General features: G+C 44.2%; 1 protein-coding gene across 2 annotated transcripts in view; it reads right to left on the bottom strand.

The window, feature by feature from the left end:
• The window catches only part of ACAD8 (acyl-CoA dehydrogenase family member 8), a 72,680-nt gene extending 46,084 nt beyond the window's left edge, over positions 1–26,596 (bottom strand). Inside the window, exons 1-2 of one of the 2 annotated variants that reach the window (XM_082273134.1) lie at positions 26,435–26,596; positions 24,378–24,478 (exon numbers count right to left, since the gene is read on the bottom strand). In XM_082273134.1, coding sequence (XP_082129260.1) covers positions 24,378–24,478; positions 26,435–26,540 — 207 coding nt within the window. In that variant the 5' untranslated portion in view covers positions 26,541–26,596. The remainder of the gene's footprint in view (positions 1–24,377; positions 24,479–26,434) is intronic. The other variant, XM_082273135.1, reaches the window with a different exon arrangement.

Here is a 26,596-nt window from a genome sequence, read left to right as displayed (position 1 = left end):
ACGCCGAAATAAGCAAACCGCTTCTTCATCTGCTAAAGAAAGACATTGGATGGTCGTGGGGTAAGGAACAGGAAGACGCTGTAAAGGAAATGAAGGTTCGTCTGACCCAGGCTCCTTGCCTTGCATATCCAGAAGGAGGTAAACCCTTTTATCTTGAGACAGGGTACACGCAGGTAAGTATGAGTTCTGTTCTTTACCAGAAACAAGAGAATGTCAGTAAGGTTATTGCTTACGCTAGCAAAACATTGTCCCCAGTAGAGATGAAGTTTACAGACTGCGAAAAGGCTTTATTATCCACGGTGTGGGCATTACAGAATTTCCGCAGTTATATTCAAGGTGAAAGAATTATTGTTGAGACCGCACACCAACCTTTACAGTATTTACAAAGTGAACGTATCAGGGATGGAAATGTGTCTAATAGCCGCATCACTGCTTGGACTTTGTCCTTGCAAGGATGGCCTCTGGAAGTTCGTTATAAACAGAACAAGAAAAGTCCAGTAGCCCAGGGCCTTGCTGAGCTCCATGACTGTTCAGCCACCAATCCCAGTAAGGGAGACCCGGACGCTGACTTTTTGGAAGAACAACTGTTGTCTCCCTATAAAGTTTATGATGAAGAGTACTGTAAACGGTTGCCGTGTGTATATGTAGATGGTTGCGCCTATCATCATAAGGATGGAGAACAGCTCCAACTAGTGGCAGGTATTGGGATTGTATGGACCCAAGGTGTAGCCCCAACCTCTGTGGGATACAAGCTTGGATCCAAAAGCAGCCAAGTTGCTGAACTCGCTGCCATTCTAAAAGCTGTCGAGATGGCCATAGAATATAACCTAAAAGAATTTTCCATCATCACCGATTCCAATTATGTTAGGAACAGTTTTGTTGAATATCTTCCTAGGTGGAAAAGGAACCACATGCTAAAAAGCAACCAAAAACCCGTTAAACATGGTAGGTTATTTTGCCAAATAGACCAGCTGGTAAGGGAAAATGACATCACCTTGTATTTTAAGAAGACCAAGGGCCACTCTAAAGTCCTAGGTGCCGAGAAGGAAGGTAATGATCTGGCTGATTCCCTGGCCAAAGAAGGGGCCATAACAGGTGAATCACTAGATATTGATAAATTTTTGGGGGCAGTACAGTTAGAAGCTGTAACTAGACAACAAGCCGGGGTGAGCAAAGATGCAAATGTGTTACAATGGAGTCATGATGCCCCCAGTGAAGATTTAATTACAGCTCAAAAAGAAGACCCAATAATTGGCTTATTTTATAGACACCTAGAAAATTCTGACCAAAATCCCATTAGCCAAGGGGATGGTACCGGTAAAGAGGATTTACGCATTTTAATGAAGTCCAAATCCCAGTTTGCATTGCATCAGGGATTGTTGATACGCACATCAAAAGGGAGTATCCAACAATGGGTAGTTCCACTTAAATTTAGAGGGTTAATGTTGCAACACGCCCATGACGCTCCCACTGCCGGGCATCGTGGGGAGAAGATCACCTATGAGATCCTTCGGGATTATGCCTACTGGCCTCATATGCTGCGTGATGTGAAGGCATACTGCCAAGGCTGTTTAATATGTCCCCAATTTCAACCGGCTTCACCAACCCATCGGGCCCCCCTTCAGAAAAGGGGGATCTGTATGCCTTGGTCAGACCTTCAAATGGACTTCATTGGACCTGTCACTAAATCTTCACGAGGGAATCGGTATATGTTAACCGTTACATGTTTATTTACCAAGTATGTTGAATGTATTCCAGCGCCAAACAATAGCTCTGATACATGCGCTGCCTTATTAATTAATCACATTTTTTCACGGTTTGGTCTACCCCAGAGGATAGAATCCGATAGGGGTTCACATTTCACTAGTGAAGTGATGACCAAACTGTGGAAAATATTGGGCGTGAAAAGGAAATTGCATATCGCATATCGGCCCTCCTCTAGTGGTGGAGTAGAACGGTACAATCAGACAATTGTCAACATCCTAAAGAAATTTGTTAAGGAGACAGGCAAAGACTGGGATGTTAAACTTCCCCTAGTCTTGATGGCCTTAAGGGCAACTCCGAGTACGGTCACAAAAATGTCCCCTTTCGAACTCATGACCGGAAGGCAGATGGTATTGCCCCAGCACTTATTGTACCGCACTACAGATCACAATTTGGTCAATGCCACCACAACACACCAATACATAGAGGATCTGCGAAAACATTTACAGTATGCTTTTGCCTTTGCCCAGCGAAACATTGAAAGAGCCGCAGTTGGCGCTAAAACCTACTATGACCTTAAAACCACCAAGAAGGAGTACGAGATTGGGGACAAAGTCTACCTATACAATTTTGCGAGAGACCAGGTCAAGGAACGGAAATTCCTTCCATCTTGGAAAGGTCCGTTTAACATAGCTGATAAGATTTCCCCCGTAGCATATAAATTGCACATCCCTCGGAATGGTGAAATCAGTGAGAGATGGGTGCATATAAATCAATTGCGTGCTTGCCATCCCAAATCACAATTACAGCTGTTGGGAGACTGAACCACGCACTCCTCTTGGATTATGGAAAGATCATAAGGGCAGAAAAAGAATTAGGGTGAATCCACATTTTGCTTTACAGGGCTATTTTTATATATATGTATCTGATACTAAAACTGTTTATTTACCTACTATAGTGTATATAATGATGCCCCAGATGACAGCCAAACTGGTAATCGGAAGTGCTAGCGACCAGACCCTAGCAGGAAGCCCTGATGATGATCTGATGTATCAAACCAGAAACCTGTCTGCCAGCGATCACTCAAGGAAGGAGGACCAGATATCCCGAAGGAGAGACCTTCCCACGAGAATGTCCTGGAGTCCTGCTATGTGGAGCATCCTGGGTATCCTGCTGTGGATATGTCTACCAGGCCAGGCCGGCCTCATCGCCCGACCAGGACCTTCATCGGGAATACTTGTCCAAGAAGCACCCGGATTCATCTTGACTGACAAACGAATCATCACCCAAAAAGTTTGCACAAGTGTGGATCCAAGGACCTACACCGGAAAATGTTTTAAACCTCAGCATATCCCCTGAAATCAAGGAATAGTACGCCCTACACTCGAAAGCAATACAGACTCGTCAGTGGAATGTACCATAATGATCCATAACCTGCCTATTAGTTGATTTCCCTGTATGATGCTGACATACATGCAAATCAAAAAGGGGGATATGTCAGGTTATCGATATATGAAAATATTAAATGATGAAATATACTTGCGACACTTACACTGACCTCAGCCTGACACATCAACCTCTGTAAAAAAAAAAAAAAAAAAACTGGCCACACACACACAATAGTATTGACCAAACCTTCAACAGTGCAAATTCAGACAGGTTTGTGTAATTAGTCAGAGACAATTGGCCATACAAAAACGTCCCCAATTCTCAAGGTTTTGTACAAAGAAAGGTGATAAAAACCTGAAAATCAAAGTTTGAAGAAGAAACTTATTCAACAGAAGAAACAAAGCAATAGACGGTCCCCATTGTTCTAGGGTGAAAACTAACTCTTCTTAAGACGCAATAGTATTGACTCAGCTGAATACATAAGCCTCTTCAACAAAATGGTGACTAGGATGTGTACATCTGTGTATGTAGATATGTTTATATATATATATATATATATATATATGTATACACATGTATGTATATATGTGCGTGTAGGTGTGTAGGTATATGCATGTATATGTGTATGGTACATATGTACATGTGCGTGTGTGGATATGTGTGTGTATATGTATGGGTATGTGTGTACACGCACGTGTATTAATATATCTGTGTGTGTATGTGCATGTGTGTGTGTATCCAGTTATCACCATATATTGAACTTTGTTGTTATATGTAGGGGATAGTGTTTCACTAGAATAATTCATCAATAGAGATGGCTCACCCACCAAATCACAAATAATGCTCAATGATGATATAAACTACACTAGCATGAGATATCCCTATAAATCTCTTGTACTTAAAGAATATTACACAAGGATTATGGAATTATTCCTACAGGAAATGAATACAGCTATTAATAATGACACTACCAGCAGAAAACATAATCTTGAATCAAAATATTGAAATGTTATAAAAAGCAGAAATCACCAAATCCCCAAAAATATAATTCATATATGGTTTATAGCAACTCCCACATCACATTATAGGACAATCCCATTTGCAATGATGCAACTAACTGTTAACCAATGGGCAGGTGACAATCGACTAGTCACTGCCCACTTCTGAAAACCACCACTGAAGAAACAGTCAATATTGGTTGGGGAGTGGTCATTTCAATCAATAGTTTCTGATCATATAAATAAGGACCCCGGGAAAAACAAGGGACTCTGAAAAAAAAAAAATCCTAAAAAACACGCCTAAGGAAGGACACAGGAAAAGACTGCTGCCATTTTGACCACTGCCCATTGGCTGATCTCCTGCTGAGAGACGAACTACTTTACTTTGAACATTTTCCTTGGAAGGAGTGGTGAGAGATAGACTTAATAATTTAACCCATTTACTCCCAAGATAATAGGAATTGTATGACATTGTCTGAAATTATACATATATGGTCATTTACATCGGGTAGAGCAACTCTATATGTTAATTTTTCTTTTCACTGAATCAATTGATTTTATGAATTTCAAGTGTTTGTCTAGAGTTAAGGCTGAATTTAAGTGTGTTGGGTATAATAGGGTGTGACTCTTTAAGATAAGTTCCTTTCTTTCCTACGGCCGCGGAAAGTGAGAAACTGCCTTAAGAGTGGTCAGGCATTTTGTTTTTAATATTTTAATTCACAGTTCATTTTACTTTTATCGGGTTATATTTAATTCTGTGTCTGGTTTAAAAAAAAAAAATTTAATTCTAATCACATTGTATCTGTGCAACGTATTTTGATATTGTGTGTGGAATATTAATCACCAGTAAATTTAGTTTTGTATGTAAATATATAATTATACTCGTATCTTAATAAATTATATTTATTAATTTAATTGGGAGATATTTATATATTGGTAAGAATTCACCGTAAGCGCCAAGGGCTCAGGAAAATTGTTGTGGTATATTATTGGAGGTCTGAACAAAATTGATTGGGTTTTTCTTAGTTATTAAATTATTTGCCGTAATCGGCTGGAGGCACTGCGTCATAATTTTATTGATAGTTCAGACATCGCCTTTTAGTAATAAATTAAAAATAGTCAAATTTTATACCAAAACGCACAACAGTGGTCACTGATGGCGGGACTTGTGTGACAGATCCAGATGTGGTCACTGATGGCAGGACTTGTGTGACAGATCCAGATGTGGTCACTGATGGCAGGACTTGTGTGACAGATCCAGATGTGGTCACTGATGGCAGGACTTGTGTGACAGATCCAGATGTGGTCACTGATGGCAGGACTTGTGTGACAGATCCAGATGTGGTCACTGATGGCGGGACTTGTGTGACAGATCCAGATGTGGTCACTGATGGCGGGCCTGTGTGACAGATCCAGATGTGGTCACTGATGGCGGGCCTGTGTGACAGATCCAGATGTGGTCACTGATGGCGGGCCTGTGTGACAGATCCAGATGTGGTCACTGATGGCGGGCCTGTGTGACAGATTTTGACAGATCCAGATGTGTTGTGACAAATCCAGATGTGTCACAGATACAGAATGTGACCAGTTCTCTTTATTGGGGGGGCGTATGGTGCACAGTAATGTGTAATAATACAGGCAAAAATGTCTCACTCACTAATCCTAGCTCTCCTCCTCATACGATCGGTGTGTGAGGAGAAGAAGCCGGACCAGTACTAACGGCTATCTATGTTTTGATTTGTGACCGGCTGTGATTGGACACAGCTGATCATGTGGTAAACAGTTAATTTCATTGGCTGTTTACTCTGATCGGGGATGGGCTGTGTCCGAGGGGACATGCGCCACCCCCGATCGCCACGAGGCGAGCATTAGCGGCGCTTCCTGCTGGACGTCATATGACGGCCAGTCAGGATAGTTTAACTACTTTGCGGCCATCATTCTGTTATATGGCGGGTGGGAAGTGTTTAAACTAGGCGATTGGGGGAGGGTCCAGATGTAGAGCTAGCCAGCGGGGAGCAAATTTCAGTGGGCATTATTGGGGGCATTAGCAGTAGGGTGACCAGAGATCCAAAACCCAAGGTAGGCAAGTTGACAAATTGAAAGTGCAGCCTCGTAACATCTAACGAGGATATAGTATGCAACCGGACAAAATTACGAGGTTTGTATGCCGATGCTAGAAGTCTGGCTAACAATCTGGGAGAACTGGAGCTGCTAATGTATGAGGTGGATTTAGATTTTGTGGGAATTTCGGGGACTTAGTTTGACAACTCTCTTTGGCAACCATTCAGGGGTATTTCCTTTATCGTAGAGATAGGGAGGGTAAAAAAGGGGAAGGGGTATGCCTGTATATCAAGAACGATGTGCAAGTGAATATGAGGGACAATATCACAAATGAAGCTAGGGAGGAGGTGGAATCCCTTTGGGTAGAGCTTCAAAGGGAAGGTACTATGGGGAGAGTAATACTGGGCATATGCTATAGGCCCCCCAACCAGGGGGAGGAGGGGGAGGTGGACCTCCTAGTTTGGAATGGTTGGGAAATGTCATTATATGGGGGAATTTACTTATCCAGATATAGACTCGGCAGAAGGAACCGCGCATTCAGCCAAGGCTCGCCATTTCCTAAATGTTTTGAAGGACAATTTCATGAGTCAGATGGTGAATGCCCCAACAAGAAACAATGCGTTACTAGACCTACTGATTACTAACAATACAGACCTGATCGCGCATTTAGTAATACAAGGCAACTTAGGAAACAGTGAACATAGGTCAATTAGGTTAAGTAAAACCACAAAAACAGAAGGCTGAGAAGTCATTGCCAGCATTCCACCATTACAAAGAATACAATAAGAAATGTAAGAGTGCAATCAAGACGGCTAAGATTGAACACGAAAGGCACACAGTGGAAGAGAGTAAAAAAAAAAAATTAAAAAAAAACCCACGAAATTCTTCAAGTACTGTATATAACTAGTAAGAAAGTCAGGCAAGAATATATTGGCCCCATAAAGGACGATAAAGGGAATCTGGTTATAAAGGACAGAGAGAAGGCAAAGGTTCTAAATAAATTCTTCTCTTTACAAAGGAATTGAGGGGGGGATACATTAACCTAGACTGTAATGTTAAAGTTAATAACACATCACAGGAAGCATCCTCATAGTTAACAGAAGACAGGCTCAGAACTAGACTTGAAAAACGTAACATAAATAAGTCACCGGGACCAGATGGCTTACACCCGAGGGTCCTTAAGGAACTCAGCCAAGTGATAGCCAGACTATTGCTCCAAATTTTTATGGATAGTCTACTGACAGGAATGGTACCAGCTGATTGGAGAAAAGCAAACGTGGTACCAATATTTAAAAAGGGCCGAGATATATACCTGGGAACTACAGGCTGGTTAGCCTAACATCAATAGTCTGCAAGCTATTGGATGGGATGATAAGGGACTATATACAAGAGTTTAGTAATGAAAACGGTATCATTAGTAGTAAACAGCATGGATTCATGAAAAATCACTTTTGCCAGACCAATCTATTAACCTTATATGAAGAAGTGAGCTACCATCTAGATAAAGGAAGACCTGTGGATGTGGTGTATCTGGATTTTGCAAAGGCATTGATACATGTCCCCACAATCGTTTACTGTACAAACTAAGGTACATAGGTATGGACCATAGGGTGAGTACCTGGACTGAAAACTGGCTTCAGGGGTGAGTCCAAAGGGTTGTGATAAATGGGGAGTACTCAGAATGGTCTGGTGTGGAAAGTGGGGTCTCCCAAGGATCTGTCCTGGGACCAATCTGGTTTTATTCATAAATGATCTAGAGGATGGGATAAACAGCTCAATCTCCGTATTTGCGGACGATACTAAACTAAGCAGGGCAATAACTGGATGTGGAAATCTTACAAGAAGACCTGAACCAAATAATGGGGTGGGCATCTACATGGCAAATGGTTTATTGTTGGAAAATTTAAGGTAATGCATTTGGGTGCCAGAAATACGAATGCAAGTTACTCACTAGGGGGGGGAGAGCCTTTGGGGGAATCTAAGATGGAAAAGGACCTGGGGGTCCTAGTAGACGACAAGCTCAGCAATGGCATGCAATGACAAGCTGCTGCAAGAAAAGCCAACAGAATACTGGCATGTATAAAAAAAGAGGATTCACTCCAGAAATAAAATTCTCTCACTTTTCAAGTCTCTGGTCCGGCCGCATCTTCAGTATGCCGTCCAATTCCGGGCACTGGTCCTCAGGAAGGATGTGCTGGAACTGGAGAGAGTCCAGAGAAGGACAACAAAGCCATTAAAGGGACTGGAGGACTTCAGCTATGAGGAAAGACTACAAGCATTGAACTTATTCTCTCTGGAGAGGAGACGCTTGAGAGGGGATATGATCTCATTGTATAAATACTGTACTGGTGACCCTATCATAGGGAACAAACTTTTCAGCGAAAGGGAATACAAAAGGACTCGCGGCCACTGACTAAAATTAGAAAAGGAGCGGTTTAACCTTAAAACTGCGTAAAAGGTTCTTTACCATCAGAGCAGTAAGGATGTGGAATTCTCTTCCACAAGCAGTGGTATCAGCGAGGACTGCAATGTTCCCTCTAATTTTTTACTGTGCTGAGCAAATAAAAAAATTTGAGCGCAAACCTTTAGACTTTAGAGTGCCCACAGCATTGCCCCCAATCAAAGCAGAGTGCCCACAGCATTGCCCCCAATCAATGCAGAGTGACCACAGCATTACCCCCAATCAATGCAGAGTGACCACAGCATTGCCCCCAATCAATGCAGAGTGACCACAGCATTGCCCCCAATCAATGCAGAGATGCCAGCGTTCCCCCCGTGAGACCCCCCGCGAGACCCGTGCACTTACCTCACGGCAGCTTCTCTTCAGTCCCCATGTCCCCTCAGTCCTCCCGCCTCCTCCTCGGCCAATGGCATCGGGTTTGCCTTTCGGCCAATCAGGAAGCGGGAGGACCCGCTCCCTGATTGGCCAGGAGGAGGATCTGTGTGACAATAGCGAATTTTCATTCACTATTGTCACACAATGGGCGGGCTCGGGGAGCACTGCTCTGCTCCCCGGCCGCCACAGTAAAACCGCAGCCCGGTTACCTTCACGTCGTCTGCGCGGTCTGAATTTGTGCTGTGCGGGACCTTCAATTAGACTGCGCGTCCGTGCATGCGCGCAGCTTAAAGGGAACCTTGGCGAGGAGCATCGATAGTTTCAAAAATCTATTAGATGGGCACCTTAAAGACCACAACATACAGGGGTATACAATGTACTATTGACATAAACACTTATTTACACACACTCATCATAGGTTGAACTGGATGGACTGGTGGCTTTTTTCAACCTCACTAATTATGCAACTATGTACTGACTGCAGTGAATGGAGTCAGGTAAAAAACCTTCTGCCTTTACAACAACTTGAAGTTCAAGAAATTACTGTAAACTCCCAAACAAACAATTATATTTTTTTTTTTTAAAGCAGAGGCCCTAGAATAAAAATGGTGGTAGTTGCAATTTTTTTATATGTTGCACAAAACTTGCATAGCTGCTTACCAAACATTTTTTTTCAGGAAAAAATGCACCAAAATTAATTTTAGTGCAAACACAAAATACCTCGTTTTTTTTAGTAAAAATTAAAAAATGGGGTTACATCGGCTAGACACCAATGAGCTTGCATTGGAGTGTGTACAGGGTGGATTTTCGTATGATTTTCTTATCGTGTATTCCTGCCTTAACACGGATTTAGACAGATTTGTGAACAATATTGGAGAGAAATCGGCCTTTTTTGTACATAGAAAAAAAGTCTTCGATCTTGGAGTTCAGCTCATGAAAAATGGGGGCAAAAAACGAAAAAGTGTTGAGTTTATAATTTTGTTCAGTGTATAATTGGGGTGTGAAATTACCTCCAAAAAAGTCCCATGGGTACTCATTTTATGGCTTTTTATAGAGTAATTTGGGATGGAGGTGTGCTAGTCTATTTATGCAACTTAAATTTATGATATGGTTCTGTTGTATATCAGATTTCTTAGGTAAAGTTGCCATTGTTACCCTGAGTTTTCTTTTTCTTTTTTGTGGTCTACTCTTTGTGAGTAATGCATTGTAACTAATGTTCGAAAATCAATAATGGTGTGAATACACGATTAGAAGATCGCCTGATCATTCGACCACCGACTTTTGAAAAATTATTTGTCGGTCGAAAACGTTGCCAACATACACGGCCCGAATATCGCCCGACTGGTGCCCGCCGACTATCGAAACAGTGTTCGTCGCTACGTTCACATGTGGGCGCATCGGCTCAAGGGCAGAATCACCGCGATTCTGCTCGCGATCCGGAAATCATTGCAAATCGCGGGACGCCTGTGATTTGCAATGGCATCCCAAACTCTGAGCGATGTTGCCGCGATTTCCGCCTCCTGAATCGCGGTAACATCGCGCAAACGGAATCGCGGGACGCATGACGCACAAAAGAAGCTCTTGTACCTTTTTTGGGCGTCATGCGTCCCGCAATTCTGTTTGCGCGATGTTACCGCGATTCGGCAGGCGGAAATCGCGTCAACATCGCACAGCGTTTTGGGTGCCATTGCAAATCACGGGCATCGCACAGGCGTCCCGCGATTTGCAATGATTTCTGGATCGCGGGGATTCTGCCCGTGATCCGCTACACCCACACGTAAAACGTATCCTAAAAGCGTTTCTGTTAAAAAAAAAAAAATTGCCATTGTGTACAACACATGGGGGCTTGTTTGAATGCAGCCATGGACCGGCCGGTCACATTGAAGCTAATAAAACAAAAAAAATCATAACATAAGCATACAAAAGGCAACCGATTCCCACCGCCCCTCACCTATAGATTCAGGATTAGCAATACCGATGCCTATTGTTATGTTGTACAAAAGCAGCCATAGAAATGACGCACCCAACAGAACGCCAAACACAACACACAAACGCATTATTCATGACATAGCAGGCGGCGCTGACTCTACATTCCTCAATACATTCATTCTATAGACATCTGATGGATACATAAATCACAAAATCGTTACCGTTGGTAATTGAAGGGATGAATAGCAGTCTGTAATACCCCCTCATTAAAAATCAATCAAAATCAGTATTGGTAAAGCACAGATAAAACATAGATTGCTATAGTGACATCAAACTTATTAAAAGTGATTGTAAAGTCTCGTGTTTTTTTTTTTTTTTATGTTGCACAAAATTTGCATAGCGGCTTACCAAACACAGATTTTCAGGAAAAAAAAAATTAACCAAAATTAATTTTAGTGCAAACACAAAATACCTAGTAAAAATTAAAAAATGGGGTTACATCGGGTACACACCAATGAGCTTGCTTTGGAGTGTGTACAGGGTTGACTTTAGATTTTAACATTTTTAGTTATTTTAATTAACCACTTAAAGCCCCGGAAGATTTTACCCCCATTCCGACCAGGGTTTTTTTTGCGATTTTTTACTGCGTGACTTTAACGGACAATTGCGCGGTCGTACCTAAACGAATTTCATGTCCTTTTTTCCCCACAAACAGAGCTTTCTTTTGGTGGTATTTGATCACCTGTGCGATTTTTACTTTTTGCGCTATAAACAAAAAAAAAAAAAGAGCGTAAATTTTGCAAAAATAACAATATTTTTCACATTTTTTTTATATGAAATTCCCCCCAAACAAATGTAAAAATCAAAATTTTTTAACATTTTTGGCCAATTTGTTTTCTGCTACCTATGTTTGGTAAAAAAAATATCACAAAAAGCGTATTTTGATTGGTTTGCGCAAAAGTTATTGCGTTTACTAACTAATGGAAAGATTTCTGTCATTTTTGGTGGGTTTTTTTAACGCGTAATGGCGGCGATCTGTGATTTTTTTTTTTTTTGCGGTACTGCGACATTGCGGCGGACAGATCGGACCCTTGACTGACAATTTTGACACTTTTGGGGGTACCAGTGACATTACTACAGTAATCAGTGCTATACATATGCACTGTTACTGCAAAATGACACTGGCAGGGAAGGGGTTAACTTTATTGGGGAGGGAGGGGTTAAGCGTGTCCCTAGGGGCGTGCTTTTTTACTGTGATTGGCTGTGGCTACTAGTGTAGGAACAGTGATCCAACGGTCCTACATAGTAGAACCGTCTGATCACTGTTTCTACACAGGGGAGAATGACAGGCAGCTTTGTTTACATCAGCCGCCTGACTTTCTCCCTCTGTACCGACGATCGGCGAGTGACCGGCGGACATCGGGTCCGCCGGTCACACGCACTAACTTCCCTGTGAACGAGCCGAGGCGCGCGCTTCCGCGGGTGCGCGCTCGCCTGCTATTGGCTCACAAGGAAGTGACAGGCAAGTGACGTACCGATACGTCACTCTGCCTGGCCGGGGCTGACCGCCGCAGTATATAGTCATGCGGCGGTCGGCAACCGGTTAATATTATTTAAAAAAAAAAAAAAAAAAAAAAAACACTTTTTTTTTTTTTCTCTTCATTTAACTTTATTGCAATCACAAGGAGGCTAACAAGCCCCCTATGTGATAGCATGGGCAGGTGATAGATCCTCTTTAGAGTCGGTTCATACCGGTGCGACTCAAAGTCGCCCTGACTTTTGAAGCCGCCCGTGCAGCACGACTTCATCGCGGCTTGCAAATTACTTCTCTAATAGAAGTCAATGCAAATCGCTCCGACTTCGCCCCCCAAGTAGTGCAGGAACCTTTTTCTAAGTGGGAGCGACTTGCGTTACTTGTCGCCTGACAAGTCGTGGCAGTGTGAACCGGCTCTTATGGAGACATCAATGCTTCATTAGACCCCCAATGTCTCACCTGCCCTACACTGCAGCTAAACAAACACAGATTGTCTGTGACGGCTCTGAACCCGGAAGTGGCATAATACACATCGCTTCCGGGTTCAGAGTAATTTACCGCCGTCCCGGGCTCCCTGGAGCAGGGGTTCTCAACTCCAGTCCTCAGGACCCACTAGCAGGCCAGATTTTAAGTATTGCCTTGGGGAGAAGCAGACTAGAGTACTGCAATCACTGAGCAGGAAATGATATCACCTGTGATGTATTTCAGTTATCTTGCAAATCTGGCCTGTTAGTGGGTCCTGAGGACCGGAATTGAGAACCACTGCCCTGGAGGAAACATGAGAGCCAGGGAACACTGTGGGCGCCGTTGACCGGTAACAGGAGGGGGGGGGGGGGTAAGCAGGGGGGGGGGTGAGGGGGCGTGTGCACCTTTAGATTTTCATAAAAAAGTGTTCCATTTCTCTAATAAACCATAAGATTGCTTTAATCTCTTGAAGACCAGGATGTTTAAAAATGTATCCAGACAAGCAGTTAATTACTAAGGTAATTTTGTGGTTTCTTGGGTTGGGATTGGGTTTTGCTTTACCTGTCCATCCTATGTCCATAGAAATTATAGAATCCATGTAGACAGTTTATGACCACGTGGTACGATGCAAGAATAAGGCACCGGCTTATTTTAGCGTGTAGGTGTCCTTCAGAATTTGTCAGTAAAAATCCCCCCAATCATAAGAAAAAAAAAAGAAGAGCATTTACTGTATCTGTATGCTTACTCCCGTATTCCCCCTCGTCCCAGAACAAATCTGCCCCTCTGCTGAAATCCCCCTCCCAATGCAAATCGAAGCCCCCCCCATCCCCCAAATCCCCCAGCACAAATGCCCCCCCCAAAAAAAAAATTAAAAATTCCCCCTCCCAGCACAAATCTTCTTTCCCCTCACCCCCCCTTCTAAAACAAATCTCCCTAAATTGCCACTCTTTGCACACCCCTACCTCTCCAAAATGTTCCCTTTTAGAACAATACTTACCCTCTACCGCCCCAAAAATCCCCCCTTCCAACACAAATCCCCCCCCCTAATTTCTTTGCAGTGCCTGCCCCCCCCTCCTCACATGATACCACAGTGCCCAGGACAGCTGTCCCTTCTGCCCCCCCCTAATTTATTTTCAGTGCCTGCCCCCCCCCCCATCTCACATGATACCACAGTGCCCAGGACAGCTGTCCCTCCTGCCCCCCCCAATTTCTTTGCAGTGCCTACCCCCCCACCTCACATGATACCACAGTGCCAAGGACAGCTGTCCCTCCTGCTCCCCCCCCCTAATTTCCTTGCAGTGCCTGCCCCCCCTCCTCCTCACATGATACCACAATGCCCAGGACAGCTGTCCCTCCTGCCCCCCCCCTCCTCACATGATACCACAGTGCCAAGGACAGCTGTCCCTCCTGCTCCCCCCCTAATTTCCTTGCAGTGTCTGCCCCCCCCCTCCTCACATGATACCACAATGCCCAGGACAGCTGTCCCTCCTGCCCCCCAATTTCTTTGCAGTGCCTGCCCCCCCCACCTCACATGATACCACAGTGCCAAGGACAGCTGTCCCTCCTGCTCCCCCCCCCTTAATTTCCTTGCAGTGCTTGCCCCCCCCCCCTCCTCACATGATACCACAATGCCCAGGACAGCTGTCCCTCCTGCCCCCCCCCCCGCCTCCTCACATGATACCACAGTGCCAAGGACAGCTGTCCCTCCTGCTCCCCCCCCTAATTTCCTTGCAGTGCCTGCCCCCCCCCTCCTCACATGATACCACAGTGCCCAGGACAGCTGTCCCTCCTGCCCCCCCAATTTCTTTGCAGTGCCTGCCCCCCTCCACCTCACATGATACCACAGTGCCAAGGACAGCTGTCCCTCCTGCTCCCCCCCCCTAATTTCCTTGCAGTGCCTGCCCCCCCCCTCCTCACATGATACCACAGTGCCAAGGACAGCTGTCCCTCCTGCCCCCCCCCTCCTCACATGATACCACAGTGCCCAGGACAGCTGTCCCTCCTGCCCCCCCAATTTCTTTGCAGTGCCTGCCCCCCCCCCACCTCACATGATACCACAGTGCCCAGGACAGCTGTCCCTCCTGCCCCCCCCCCCACCTCACATGATACCACAGTGCCAAGGACAGCTGTCCCTCCTGCTCCCCCCCCCCTAATTTCCTTGCAGTGCCTGCCCCCCCTCCTCACATGATACCACAATGCCCAGGACAGCTGTCCCTCCTGCCCCCCCCCCACCTCACATGATACCACAGTGCCAAGGACAGCTGTCCCTCCTGCTCCCCCCCCCTAATTTCCTTGCAGTGCCTGCCCCCCCTCCTCACATGATACCACAGTGCCCAGGACAGCTGTCCCTCCTGCCCCCCCAATTTCTTTGCAGTGCCTGCCCCCCCCCCCCACCTCACATGATACCACAGTGCCCAGGACAGCTGTCCCTCCTGCCCCCCCCCCCCCACCTCACATGATACCACAGTGCCAAGGACAGCTGTCCCTCCTGCTCCCCCCCCCTAATTTCCTTGCAGTGCCTGCCCCCCCTCCTCACATGATACCACAGTGCCCAGGGCAGCTGTCCATCCTGCCCACCCCCCCCCCCCCCCCCTTATTCCAGCCCTGGGTTTGTGTGAGCCTAGGTTCACCCTGGTGTGTGCAAAACACTGCATGTGATTTGCACAGGAATTGCACATCACAAATGCTATGTCTGTGCAGAGAGATTTGAGCCACACATTTGGCTCAAATCGGATCGCTTTGGCCCACATACAACACATGGATGCCTGCTTGAGGGCAGTCATGGACCGTTCATATTGAAGCTTGGGGCCTCAGCAAATAAAATCATAACATAAGCATACAAAAGGCAACCGACGCCCACCGCCCCTCACCTATAGATTCAGGTTTAGAAATACCGATGCCTATTGTTATGTTGTACAAAAGCAGCCATAGAAATGACGCACCCAACAGAACGCCAAACACAACACACAAACGCATTATTCATGACATAGCAGGCGGCGCTGACTCTACATTCCTCAATACATTCATTCATTCTATAGACATTTGATGGATGCATAAACCACAAAATCGTTACCGTTGGTAATTGAAGGGATGGATGATTAACTACTTCAATACCAGTCTGCAATACCCCATCATTAAAAATCAATCAAAATCGGTATTGGAAAAACGCAGATAGATAGCTATAGTGACATCAAACTTATTAAAAGTGATTGCAAAGTCTTACGTTTTTTTTTTTTTAAATAACAAACACGTTATACTTACCTCCTCTGTGCAGCTGGTTTTGCACAGAGCAGCCCGGATCCTCCTCTTCTCGGGCCCCTCCCACTTATGGAGTGCACCCACAGCAAGCAGCTTGCTATGGGGGCACCCGAGCTCAGCTACAGCTCCGTGTGTCCATTCAGACACGGAGCTGCAGTTTAGCCCCGCCCCTCTCTCCTGATTGGCTAACTGACTTTGATTGACAGCAGCGGGAGCCAATGGTGCCGCTGCTGCGTCTCAGTCAATCAGGAGGGAGAGTCCCAGAGGGCCGAGGGACTGTGGACATCACTGGATAGAGATGGGGCTCAGGTAAGTATTAGAGGGGGCTGGGGACGGCTGCTACTCATAGAAGGTTTTTTATCTTAATGTATAAAATGCACTTTTTGCCTTTACAACTCCTTTAACCACTTGCAGACCACCTACCGCAGATATACTGCGGCAGGCTGGCTCGGCTGCGCGAACCAACGTATGGGTACGTCGGTTCGCGGGAGCACTCCAGGGGGCGTGCACCTGCCCCCATTAGAAAGCGGGGAAGCCGATCCACGCGACAGGTGGTCGTAATTGCCACCAGGCACCCGCGATTGCTCCCCGCTGAGAGAGAATGACAGTCTGCTGCTGTAATCACAGCAGAACGTTGTTCTCTCTGGAATGAACACAGAGCGCCTATGTTCCTCCTATTTAGGATCACAGGTCTCCGTGTGGATTCCACAACTCCCTCCCTCATACAATTAGATAACACTCCCCTTTTAGGCCACTAGATGGCTCTGCTGCCTTGGTACTGTCCACCTAGTTGAGTGTTGATCTTGTATGATGCATGTGAACTGGGGGTCGGGACGACTGAATGCTGAGCATAGCTTGGTTCAGTCGCCCCGGGCCATAAGCATCTTGGGGGGGGGGGGGGAGTTGAGACTGGGTTGGGTTTATTTTTGGTTACCTCATATTCAGAGGTGCCTGTTTGCTGTTTTTCTCAGTTTTAATTTTTTTTTGACTGTATTGTATGTGTTTTCTTGTTCAAAACTTTAATAAAAAGAATTTTACAAAAAAAAAAAAAAAAAAAGAATAGAAAAAACACCCCCCTGTTAGAAAACACTCCCCTAGGCTCACACTTAACACTTTGATCACCCGTGGGTTAACCCCTTCCCTGCCAGTGTCATTAGTACAGTAACAGTGCATATATATAACACTGATTACTGAATTAATGTCACTGGTCCCCCCAAAAGTGTCAAAAATGTCAGTCAGGGGTCTAAACTGTCTGCAAGGATTCAGTCACAAGGATTGCATGAGGACTCGAGGGCATACAATGCGATTAGAGGAGAAGCATTTTAACCTCAGGCAACGTGGGGGGTTCTTTACTGCTAGGGCTACAGGATTGTGGAATTCTCTACCACAAGAGGTGGTTTCAGCGGGAAGTATGGTGGCTTTCAAAAGACTCTTAGACGTACATCTCAAGGATCAGAACATTCAGGGGTATGTGAGATGATTACGGCCACACACACCTACACAGGTTGAACTGGATGGACTATTGTCTTAAACCTCAACTACTATATAACTATGTAACCCAATCAATGGGCCCAGAGCACAGGAAGTGTCCGGTATTTAAAGCCTGAGATATTTGTAGATCTTCTACAGCTGGTTGGCAGGTGGAGCGAAAGTGTCCATAAGGAGAGTCGCACAGTACAGTATGAAAAACCTGCAGCAGAAAGTTCTTCCAAAGGCTGAATGGCTAGGTCTGTGCACCTCCATGCCAGAGACCCGGGTTCAAACCCCGAACCCGAGCGGATATCCGACAGGTACGTGTTGTAATAGTTTGACTGACAATTAGTTCTTCATGCAACATTCTGCCCAAACCATTTTATTTATTGTAAGCTGGGGAACAGGTAGCAGGTGCAAAGCTCCCTGGGATGAGCAGTCTTTCAGGCACAGATACCAAATCCACTGAGGGAGTGACAAACAGTGCAGTGTTTATTGGTGCTATATACAAGTTTATAAACAGGTGCTTTAAGGAAAACAAGCAGGAATAATAATAATAATAATAAACAAAAGCCTAGCCGTGTCCCGGCGCTTACTACACACAATGCAGTCCCTAACTAACACAGACTGAGCAAGCCTACAGCTTGTCAGCTTCCAAAGACACACACTGACAGTGTTACCAACCTTCTGCTCTCCTAGACAAACATTGTCTGTGTTCCCAGGCTGAGAGAGCACTGCTGTCTGTCTCAGGTGAGATTAAATTGGCCTGGTGAAGAGGACGAAGATCCGAACTGGATCATGGCTCAGAGATCCCTAAAGGTATACGAGAGATGCCTGGGTGATGTATAAACCCCGAACAGGACTTTTCCTGGCTCTCTCTGGGACAGTCTGCTACAGTATATATATATATATATATATATATATATATATATATATATATATATATATATATATATATCATTTTTTATTTTAGACAGGCATCGCTTTCTTTTGCTTTTAACCGGTTCCTGACCTCCCACCGCATATATACTGCGGCAAGCTGGCCCTCCTGCCCGAACCGATGTAGGGCTACGTCGGTCATGCGCCAGCAGCTATGGCGCAAGCGCGCACCCACTCGGCAGCGGGAACCCCGATGCACGGGTCAGGCAGCTCCGATTGCCGCCTGACACACGCGATCGTTCCCCGCTGAGAGAGAAGAACGGACAGCTGACCGTTCTTCTCCCTGGAATGATCATGGAGCGCCTGTGATCCTTCTATATAGGAACACATGTCTCTATGGTCATTTCACAAGCCACACCCCCCACAGTTAGAATCACTCCCCTAGGCTCACGTTTAACCCATTGATCAACCACAGTGTTAACCCTTTCCCTGCCAGTGTCATTATTACAGTAACAGTGCATCTTTTTAGCACTGATTACTGTAGTAATGTCCCTGGTCCTCCCAAAAGTGTCAAAAATGACAGCTAGGTGTCCGATCTGTCCGCCGCAATGTCACAGTAAATCGCAGATCGCCGCCATTACTAGTAAAAAAAAACAATAAAAATTGACATAAATCTTCCCAGTAGTTAGTAGACACGATAACTTTTGCTCAAACCAATGAAAATACGCTTATTGCGATTTTTTTTTTACCAAAAATATGTAGCACAAAACAAATTGGCCCACAATGTTAAAAAATTTCGATTTTTTAATTTTTTTTTTTTTTTGGGAATGTCATATAGCAGAATGTGAAAAATATTGTTTTTTTTTGTCAGAATTGTCTTTTTTTGTTTATAGCCCAGAAATAAAAATCGCAGAGGTGATCAAATACCACCAAAAAGAAAGCTCTATTTGTGGGGAAAAAAGGACATCAATTTTATTTGGGTACAGCGTCACACGACCACGCAATTTTTCGTTAAAGTAAGGCAGTGCCGAATCGCAAAATAGGGCCTGGTCATTAAGGGGGAAAATCTTCCGGTCCAGAACTGGTTAATAACCACTGTTTTTCCATCATGATCATTATGATTCATTTTATTACTATATATATATATATATATATATATATATATGCAGCATGGGGGCATTCTAATAAAGGAGGTTTGTTACTGGCCAGACCACCAGGTAAAAACAGAGGGAGAAAAAACGAATGCAGCCACCACATCTAATAATTGGCAAGTTGAAATATAATAAATGTTTGGCTTTGGGTTTAATACCGCTTTAACCCTTAAACCCCTCTCATGCACCTCCAACCAATGTAGATTGCGGCTAAACCCTAACAAGAGCACAGGTAGGAATTTGGTGTTACCACTACTTCGCAGGTGAAACAAAATTGTCATAGTACTTATTTAACCACCACCCACCCGCCGTATAGTAAAATGACGGGGGGGCGGGATCCCCTCTTGTTCTGGGACGACGCTATATGACATTGCCCCAGTGTCACCTCTCTCGCACGCCTGTGGCACAGGGCGTGACTCCGATCTTGGTAAAGAGCCAATGACGCGGCTCTTTACCAATGTGATTGGCTGTGCCAATCACAGCTGAACGCATGAACACACGGAAGTGCCATTTATCGGCTCTCCCTGACAAAGTGTGAGGGGAGCCAATCAGCGGCATCTCTTCACAGGGAAGACCTGTTCAGATAATTAGGGCACTGCTCATCAGTGCTGCCCCACCAGTGATGCCAGTTAGTGACCATCTGTGATGCCAAGCTGTGCACATCAGTGATGCAAATTTGTGTCCATCAGTGCCTGTTCATCGGTGCCGCCCATCCGTTACTATTAGTGCTGCCCATCAGTGATGCATATTCATGCCTCCTCATCAGTGCCCTTCAGTGCCGCCTATCAGTGCCACCTATCAGTTCAGCAGATTAGTGCCTCCTCCTCAGTGCTATTCAGTGCCACCTATCAGTGCAGCATATTAGTGCCCCTTTAGTGTCTTCTCATCAGTGCCACCTATTAGTGCCACCTATCAGTGCGGCATATTAGTGCCTCCTCATCAGTGCCACCTATTAGTGCCATCTATCAGTGAGGCATATTAGTGCCTCTTCATCAGTGCCACCTCATCAGTTCCACCTATTAGTGCCACCCATCAGTGCGGCATATTAGTGCCTCCTCATCAGTGCCACCTATTAGTGCCATCTATCAGTGAGGAATATTTGTGCCTCCTCATCAGTGCCCTTCAGTGCCGCCTCATCAGTACCACCTATTAGTGCCACCCATCAGTGCGGCATATTAGTGCCTCCTCATCAGTGCCACCTATTAGTGCCACTCATCAGTGCGGCATATTAGTGCCTCCTCATCAGTGCCACCTATTAGTGCCATATATCAGTGAGGCATATTAGTGCCTTCTCATCAGTGCCCTTCAGTGCCGTCTCATCAGTGCCACCTATTAGTGCCACCTATCAGTGCTGCATATTAGTGCCTCCTCATCAGTGCCACCTATTAGTGCCACCCATCAGTGCGGCATATTAGTGCCTCCTCATCAGTGCAGCATATTAGTGCCTCCTCATCAGTGCCACCTATTAGTGCCACTCATCAGTGCGGCATATTAGTGCCACTCATCAGTGCGGCATATTAGTGCCACTCATCAGTGCGGCATATTAGTGCCTCCTCATCAGTGCCACCTATTAGTGCCATCTATCAGTGCTGCATATTAGTGCCTCCTCATCAGTGCCACCTATTAGTGCCATCTATCAGTGCTGCATATTAGTGCCTCCTCATCAGTGCCACCTATTAGTGCCATCTATCAGTGCTGCATATTAGTGCCTCCTCATCAGTGCCACCTATTAGTGCCATCTATCAGTGCTGCATATTAGTGCCTCCTCATCAGTGCCCATAAGTGCAGCCATGGGTGTCCGCAGAACTTTTTTCAGGGATAGGGGCATCATTTTAAGGTAAGCCGTGCTCGGCCATGTCATGAAGGGGAGGGGCTTAGTCATATTTATTTTCAAATATTTATTTTTAAAGGGGAAATGGTAGAATTTATTTTTAAAGCGTTTGTTAACCTAAAAAAAAAAATTATATATATATATATAGATCCTGTTCCCTTAAAGCATGTTATACAGCACAGTGCTGTGTAATTTGGCCCCTTCTATCACCTAAAATACCTGGCTGATCCTGCCTGGTTATGTCCTCCCCTCTATAAACTGACCACAGAATTCCATGGCTGCTGAGCCCTGACACCGTGGTCAGTCTATGTGTCTCCATCATCCACAGCCCTCCTGTCCTCCTCTGTCCTCACTCCCCCCTGTCTGCTCCTGTGTCAGTGCCCCCCCTCCCCCCCCCCTGCTGTACTTTCATTTGAAGTTTCATATCCTGTCTACAGTCTGTTTAACCACTTCAGCCATGGAAGTTTTTACCCCCCTTAATGACCACAATGTCTACCATGTCACCCAAACAGCAGGGCAGGGGCGGGAGGAGCTGCAGATCGGAATAAGGGTGACATCGTCAGGTGGGCGGGGCAGCCGGGAGAGGAGATGCGGACTGAGCACTGCCTCTGCCCTGCCAAAAGGTTAGGAGTCCTGTGCAGGGGGGAGACAGAGATTAGGATGGGGAGGGGAAAGGGGGGAGACTGCAGGGGAACTGTGATGGAGGTGACTGTGATTGCTCTCAGGGACTGCTTTGTAAATGGGGGACTGAGATATAATGGGACTGCACTGTAATATATAGGGGACTGTACTGTAAAATAAAGGGGAATGCACTGTAATATAAAGGGGAATGCACTGTAATATAAAGGGGACTGCACTGTAATATAAAGGGGAATGCACTGTAATATAAGGGGGACTGCATTGTAATATAAAGGGGACTGCACTGTAATATAAAGGGGAATGCACTGTAATATAAAGGGGAATGCACTGTAATATAAGGGGGACTGCACTGTAATATAAGGGGGACTGCACTGTAATATAAAGGGGAATGCACTGTAATATAAAGAGGGGACTGCATTGTAATATAAGGGGGACTGCATTGTAATATAAAGGGGACTGCACTGTAATATAAAGGGGAATTCACTGTAATATAAAGGGGAATGCACTGTAATATAAGGGGGACTGCACTGTAATATAAGGGGGACTGCACTGTAATATAAAAGGGGAATGCACTGTAATATAAAGAGGGGACTGCATTGTAATATAAGGGGGACTGCATTGTAATATAAAGGGGACTGCACTGTAATATAAAGGGGACTGCACTGTAATATAAAGAGGGGACTGCATTGTAATATAAGGGGGACTGCATTGTAATATAAAGGGGACTCCACTGTAATATAAAGGGGACTCCACTGTAATATAAAGGGGACTGCCACAATATAAATATTATAAAATTGGGTAAGGGTATATATCTCACAATCTAGGGCCAATAAATGTATGATTTGGTGAATAAAAGTATATGTGTCTAGCATATATGTCTATATGCACTGTAATATAAAGGGGACTCCACTGTAATATAAGGGGGACTCCACTGTAATATAAAAAGGGGACTGCATTGTAATATAAGGGGGACTGCACTGTAATATAAAGGGGACTGCACTGTAATATAAAGGGGGACTGCACTGTAATATAAAGGGGGACTGCACTGTAATATAAAGGGGACTGCACTGTAATATAAAGGGGACTGCACTGTAATATAAAGGGGGACTGCACTGTAATATAAAGGGGACTGCACTGTAATATAAAGGGGACTGTACTGTAATATAAAGGGGACTGTACTGTAATATAAAGGGGAATGCACTGTAATATAAAGGGGACTGCACTGTAATATAAAGGGGACTCCACTGTAATATAAAGGGGACTCCACTGTAATATAAAGGGGACTCCACTGTAATATAAAGGGGACTGCACTGTAATATAAAGGGGACTGCACTGTAATATAAAGGGGACTCCACTGTAATATAAAGGGGACTCCACTGTAATATAAAGGGGACTGCACTGTAATATAAAGGGGACTGCACTGTAATATAAAGGGGACTGCACTGTAATATAAAGGGGGACTCCACTGTAATATAAAGGGGGACTCCACTGTAATATAAAGGGGGACTCCACTGTAATATAAAGGGGGACTCCACTGTAATATAAAGGGGGACTCCACTGTAATATAAAGGGGACTCCACTGTAATATAAAGGGGATTCCACTGTAATATAAAGGGGACTGCACTGTAATATAAAGGGGACTGCACTGTAATATAAGGGGGACTGCACTGTAATATAAGGGGGACTGCACTGTAATATAAAGGGGGACTGCACTGTAATATAAAGGGGACTGCACTGTAATATAAAGGGGACTGCACTGTAATATAAAGGGGAATGCACTGTAAAGGGGCACTGTAATCATTAAAGTGTCCCTTTACAGTGTAGTCCCCTTTATATCACAGCCCCTTTTACATCACAGTGCCCCCTTTACAACGCAGTGCCCGTTACATTAATATAAAGGGGACTGCACTGTAATGTAAAGGAGGGGGGGGCTGTGATGTGAAGGAGAACTAAGGACACTGATATAAAGGGGGGACTGTGCTGTAAAGGGAGGTTGTGGTGTGAAGGGGGGCTGAGGACAGATTCTGTGAATATCCCATCCCCCGCCCCCTGGAAAATTGGCTGCCATGAAACGATCCCTGGTGCCAAAAAGTTTGGGAATCGCAGATCTAGGGGATAAAAAGTGTTTTTGATCCAAACAACCAATTAAATGCACGTTACCCCAACACATGCAACATTTTCAATGGCCCCCCCAATGCACTATGGGTGTTGACTTTATTGCTCCGCCCCTTACCTTTTCATCCCACAAGGCCATGTTAGGAGCCATCTCCTTGGAGGCAAAATCAAAGGCCACCTTCTGAAATTCCTTCTGTTCTTCAGTCAAGCCAATGGAGGCTACAGAAGGAAAAGAGACGCAAATAAGAACAACGTCCTATAAAGGATAACTAATCACAAGAAGAAAAACCATTATTCATAATATATTGCAGCTTAGCAGTTCTTTAACCACTTTACCACCGGAGGATATGACTGCTCAGTGACCAGGCCCTATTTTGCGATTTGGCACTGCGTTATTTTAACGGACAATTACGCGGTCGTGCGACGCTGTACCCAATTTAAAATTGACGTCCTATTTTTCCCACAAACAGAGCTTTCTTTTGGTGGTATTTGATCACCTGTGCGATTTTTATTTTTTTGCGCTATAAACAAAAAGAGCGACAATTCTGAAAAAATTACAATATTTCTAACATTTTTTTATATGAAATTCTCAAAAAAAAAAAAAAAATGTAAAAAATCTAATTTTTTTAACATTTTAGGCCAATCTGTTTTCTGCTACATATTTTTTTTTTTTTTTTTTTTTTTTTTACCAAAAAAATGTAAAAATAAAAAATCTAATTTTTTTAACATTTTAGGCCAATCTGTTTTCTGCTACATATTTTTGGTAAAAAAAAAAAAAAAAAATGTAAAAATAAAAAATCTAATTTTTTTAACATTTTAGGCCAATCTGTTTTCTGCTACATATTTTTGGTAAAAAAAAAAAAAAAAAAAAAATGTAAAAATAAAAAATCTAATTTTTTTAACATTTTAGGCCAATCTGTTTTCTGCTACATATTTTTGGTAAAAAAAAAAAAAAAAAAAAAAAAAAAATCTAAAAATAAAAAATCTAATTTTTTTAACATTTTAGGCCAATGTGTTTTCTGCTACATATTTTTGGTAAAAAAAAAAAAAAAAAAAAAAAAAAAAAAAAAAAAAAAAAAAAAATCGCAATAACCGTATTTTGATTGGTTTGCGCAAAAGTTATTGCGTTTACTGACTAAGGGAAAGATTTCTGTCATTTTTATTGTTTTTTTTACTAGTAATGGCGGCGATCTGCGATTTCATGCAGGACTGCAACATTGCGGCGGACAGATCGAGCCCCTAACTGACATTTTTGACAATTTTGGGGGTGACATTACTACAGTAATCAGTGCTAAAAATATGCACGCTTATTGCGATTTTTTACCAAAAATATGTAGCAGAAAACAAATTGGCCTAAAATGTTAAAAAAATTTATTTTTTTTATTGGGAATGTTCTATAGCAGAATGTGAAAAATATTGTTTTTTTTTTTTCAGAATTGTCGCTCTTTTTTTGTTTATAGCGCAAAAAATAAAAATCGCACAGGTGATCAAATACCACCAAAAGAAAGCTCTATTTATTTTTGGGAAAAAAAAGGACGCCAATTTTATTTGGGTACAGCGTCGCACGACCGCGCAATTGTCCGTTAAAATAACGCAGTGCCGAATCGCAAAATATGGCCTGGTCATTTAGGGGGGAAATCTTCCGGTCCAGAAGTGGATAATATAATATAATAATTACTGACATTACATTGCCCTTAACAGTATAACTATTGGTGCAAAAACTGAAAAGTAAGATGACACGTCATAGCTCTCACTAATTACCTAATGCATATAAAGAGGTCTATTTACAATTCAGACCGGTCGATATGTATGCACACAGCTGTCCTGAATAATCCCCATATTGTGTCCAATGTGTTTATTTCCTATGATCATCAGCTCCATCTAGTGGCCATAAAACTATATTCTCATAATTGAGGGAATTCAATGAAATTCGCCATTATGGCCACTAGATGGCGCTGAGAAGTAACCACACGGAAGAGACTTCTATCACAAGCACAGCTGTCCTCTCCCCCAGCAGTCATGTGACCATTCCCTTAACCATCATGTCTGACAGAGAACACCGCTCATGTGATCTGCGCCCCGCCCATTTCAGGTAAAACACAAGGTCAGCGAATCTATTCGCCTTGGCTCCTCCTCGTGCCGTCCAACCTCCCCCCATCCCACAGAAGCCCTTACGGTCTATCACTGAGGCTATTCCTCTGCGAGGAGCCGCCATCCGCCCGCCCACAGCATCCCGGAGGCATCGGGAGAGCCGAGAAGCCGCTCTCAAGCCGGCCGCCATGTTTGGAAGCCGCGACGAAGTGCACGCTGGGAAGTGAAGTCCTCGGCAGCGGCTTC

Source organism: Pelophylax lessonae, assembly GCF_965119305.1.
Source record: "Pelophylax lessonae genome assembly, chromosome: 12".
NCBI classification, from domain to species: domain Eukaryota; kingdom Metazoa; phylum Chordata; class Amphibia; order Anura; family Ranidae; genus Pelophylax; species Pelophylax lessonae.
Note: the sequence above shows the minus strand (reverse complement) of the source record. Positions and strands in the feature narration are given on the sequence as shown.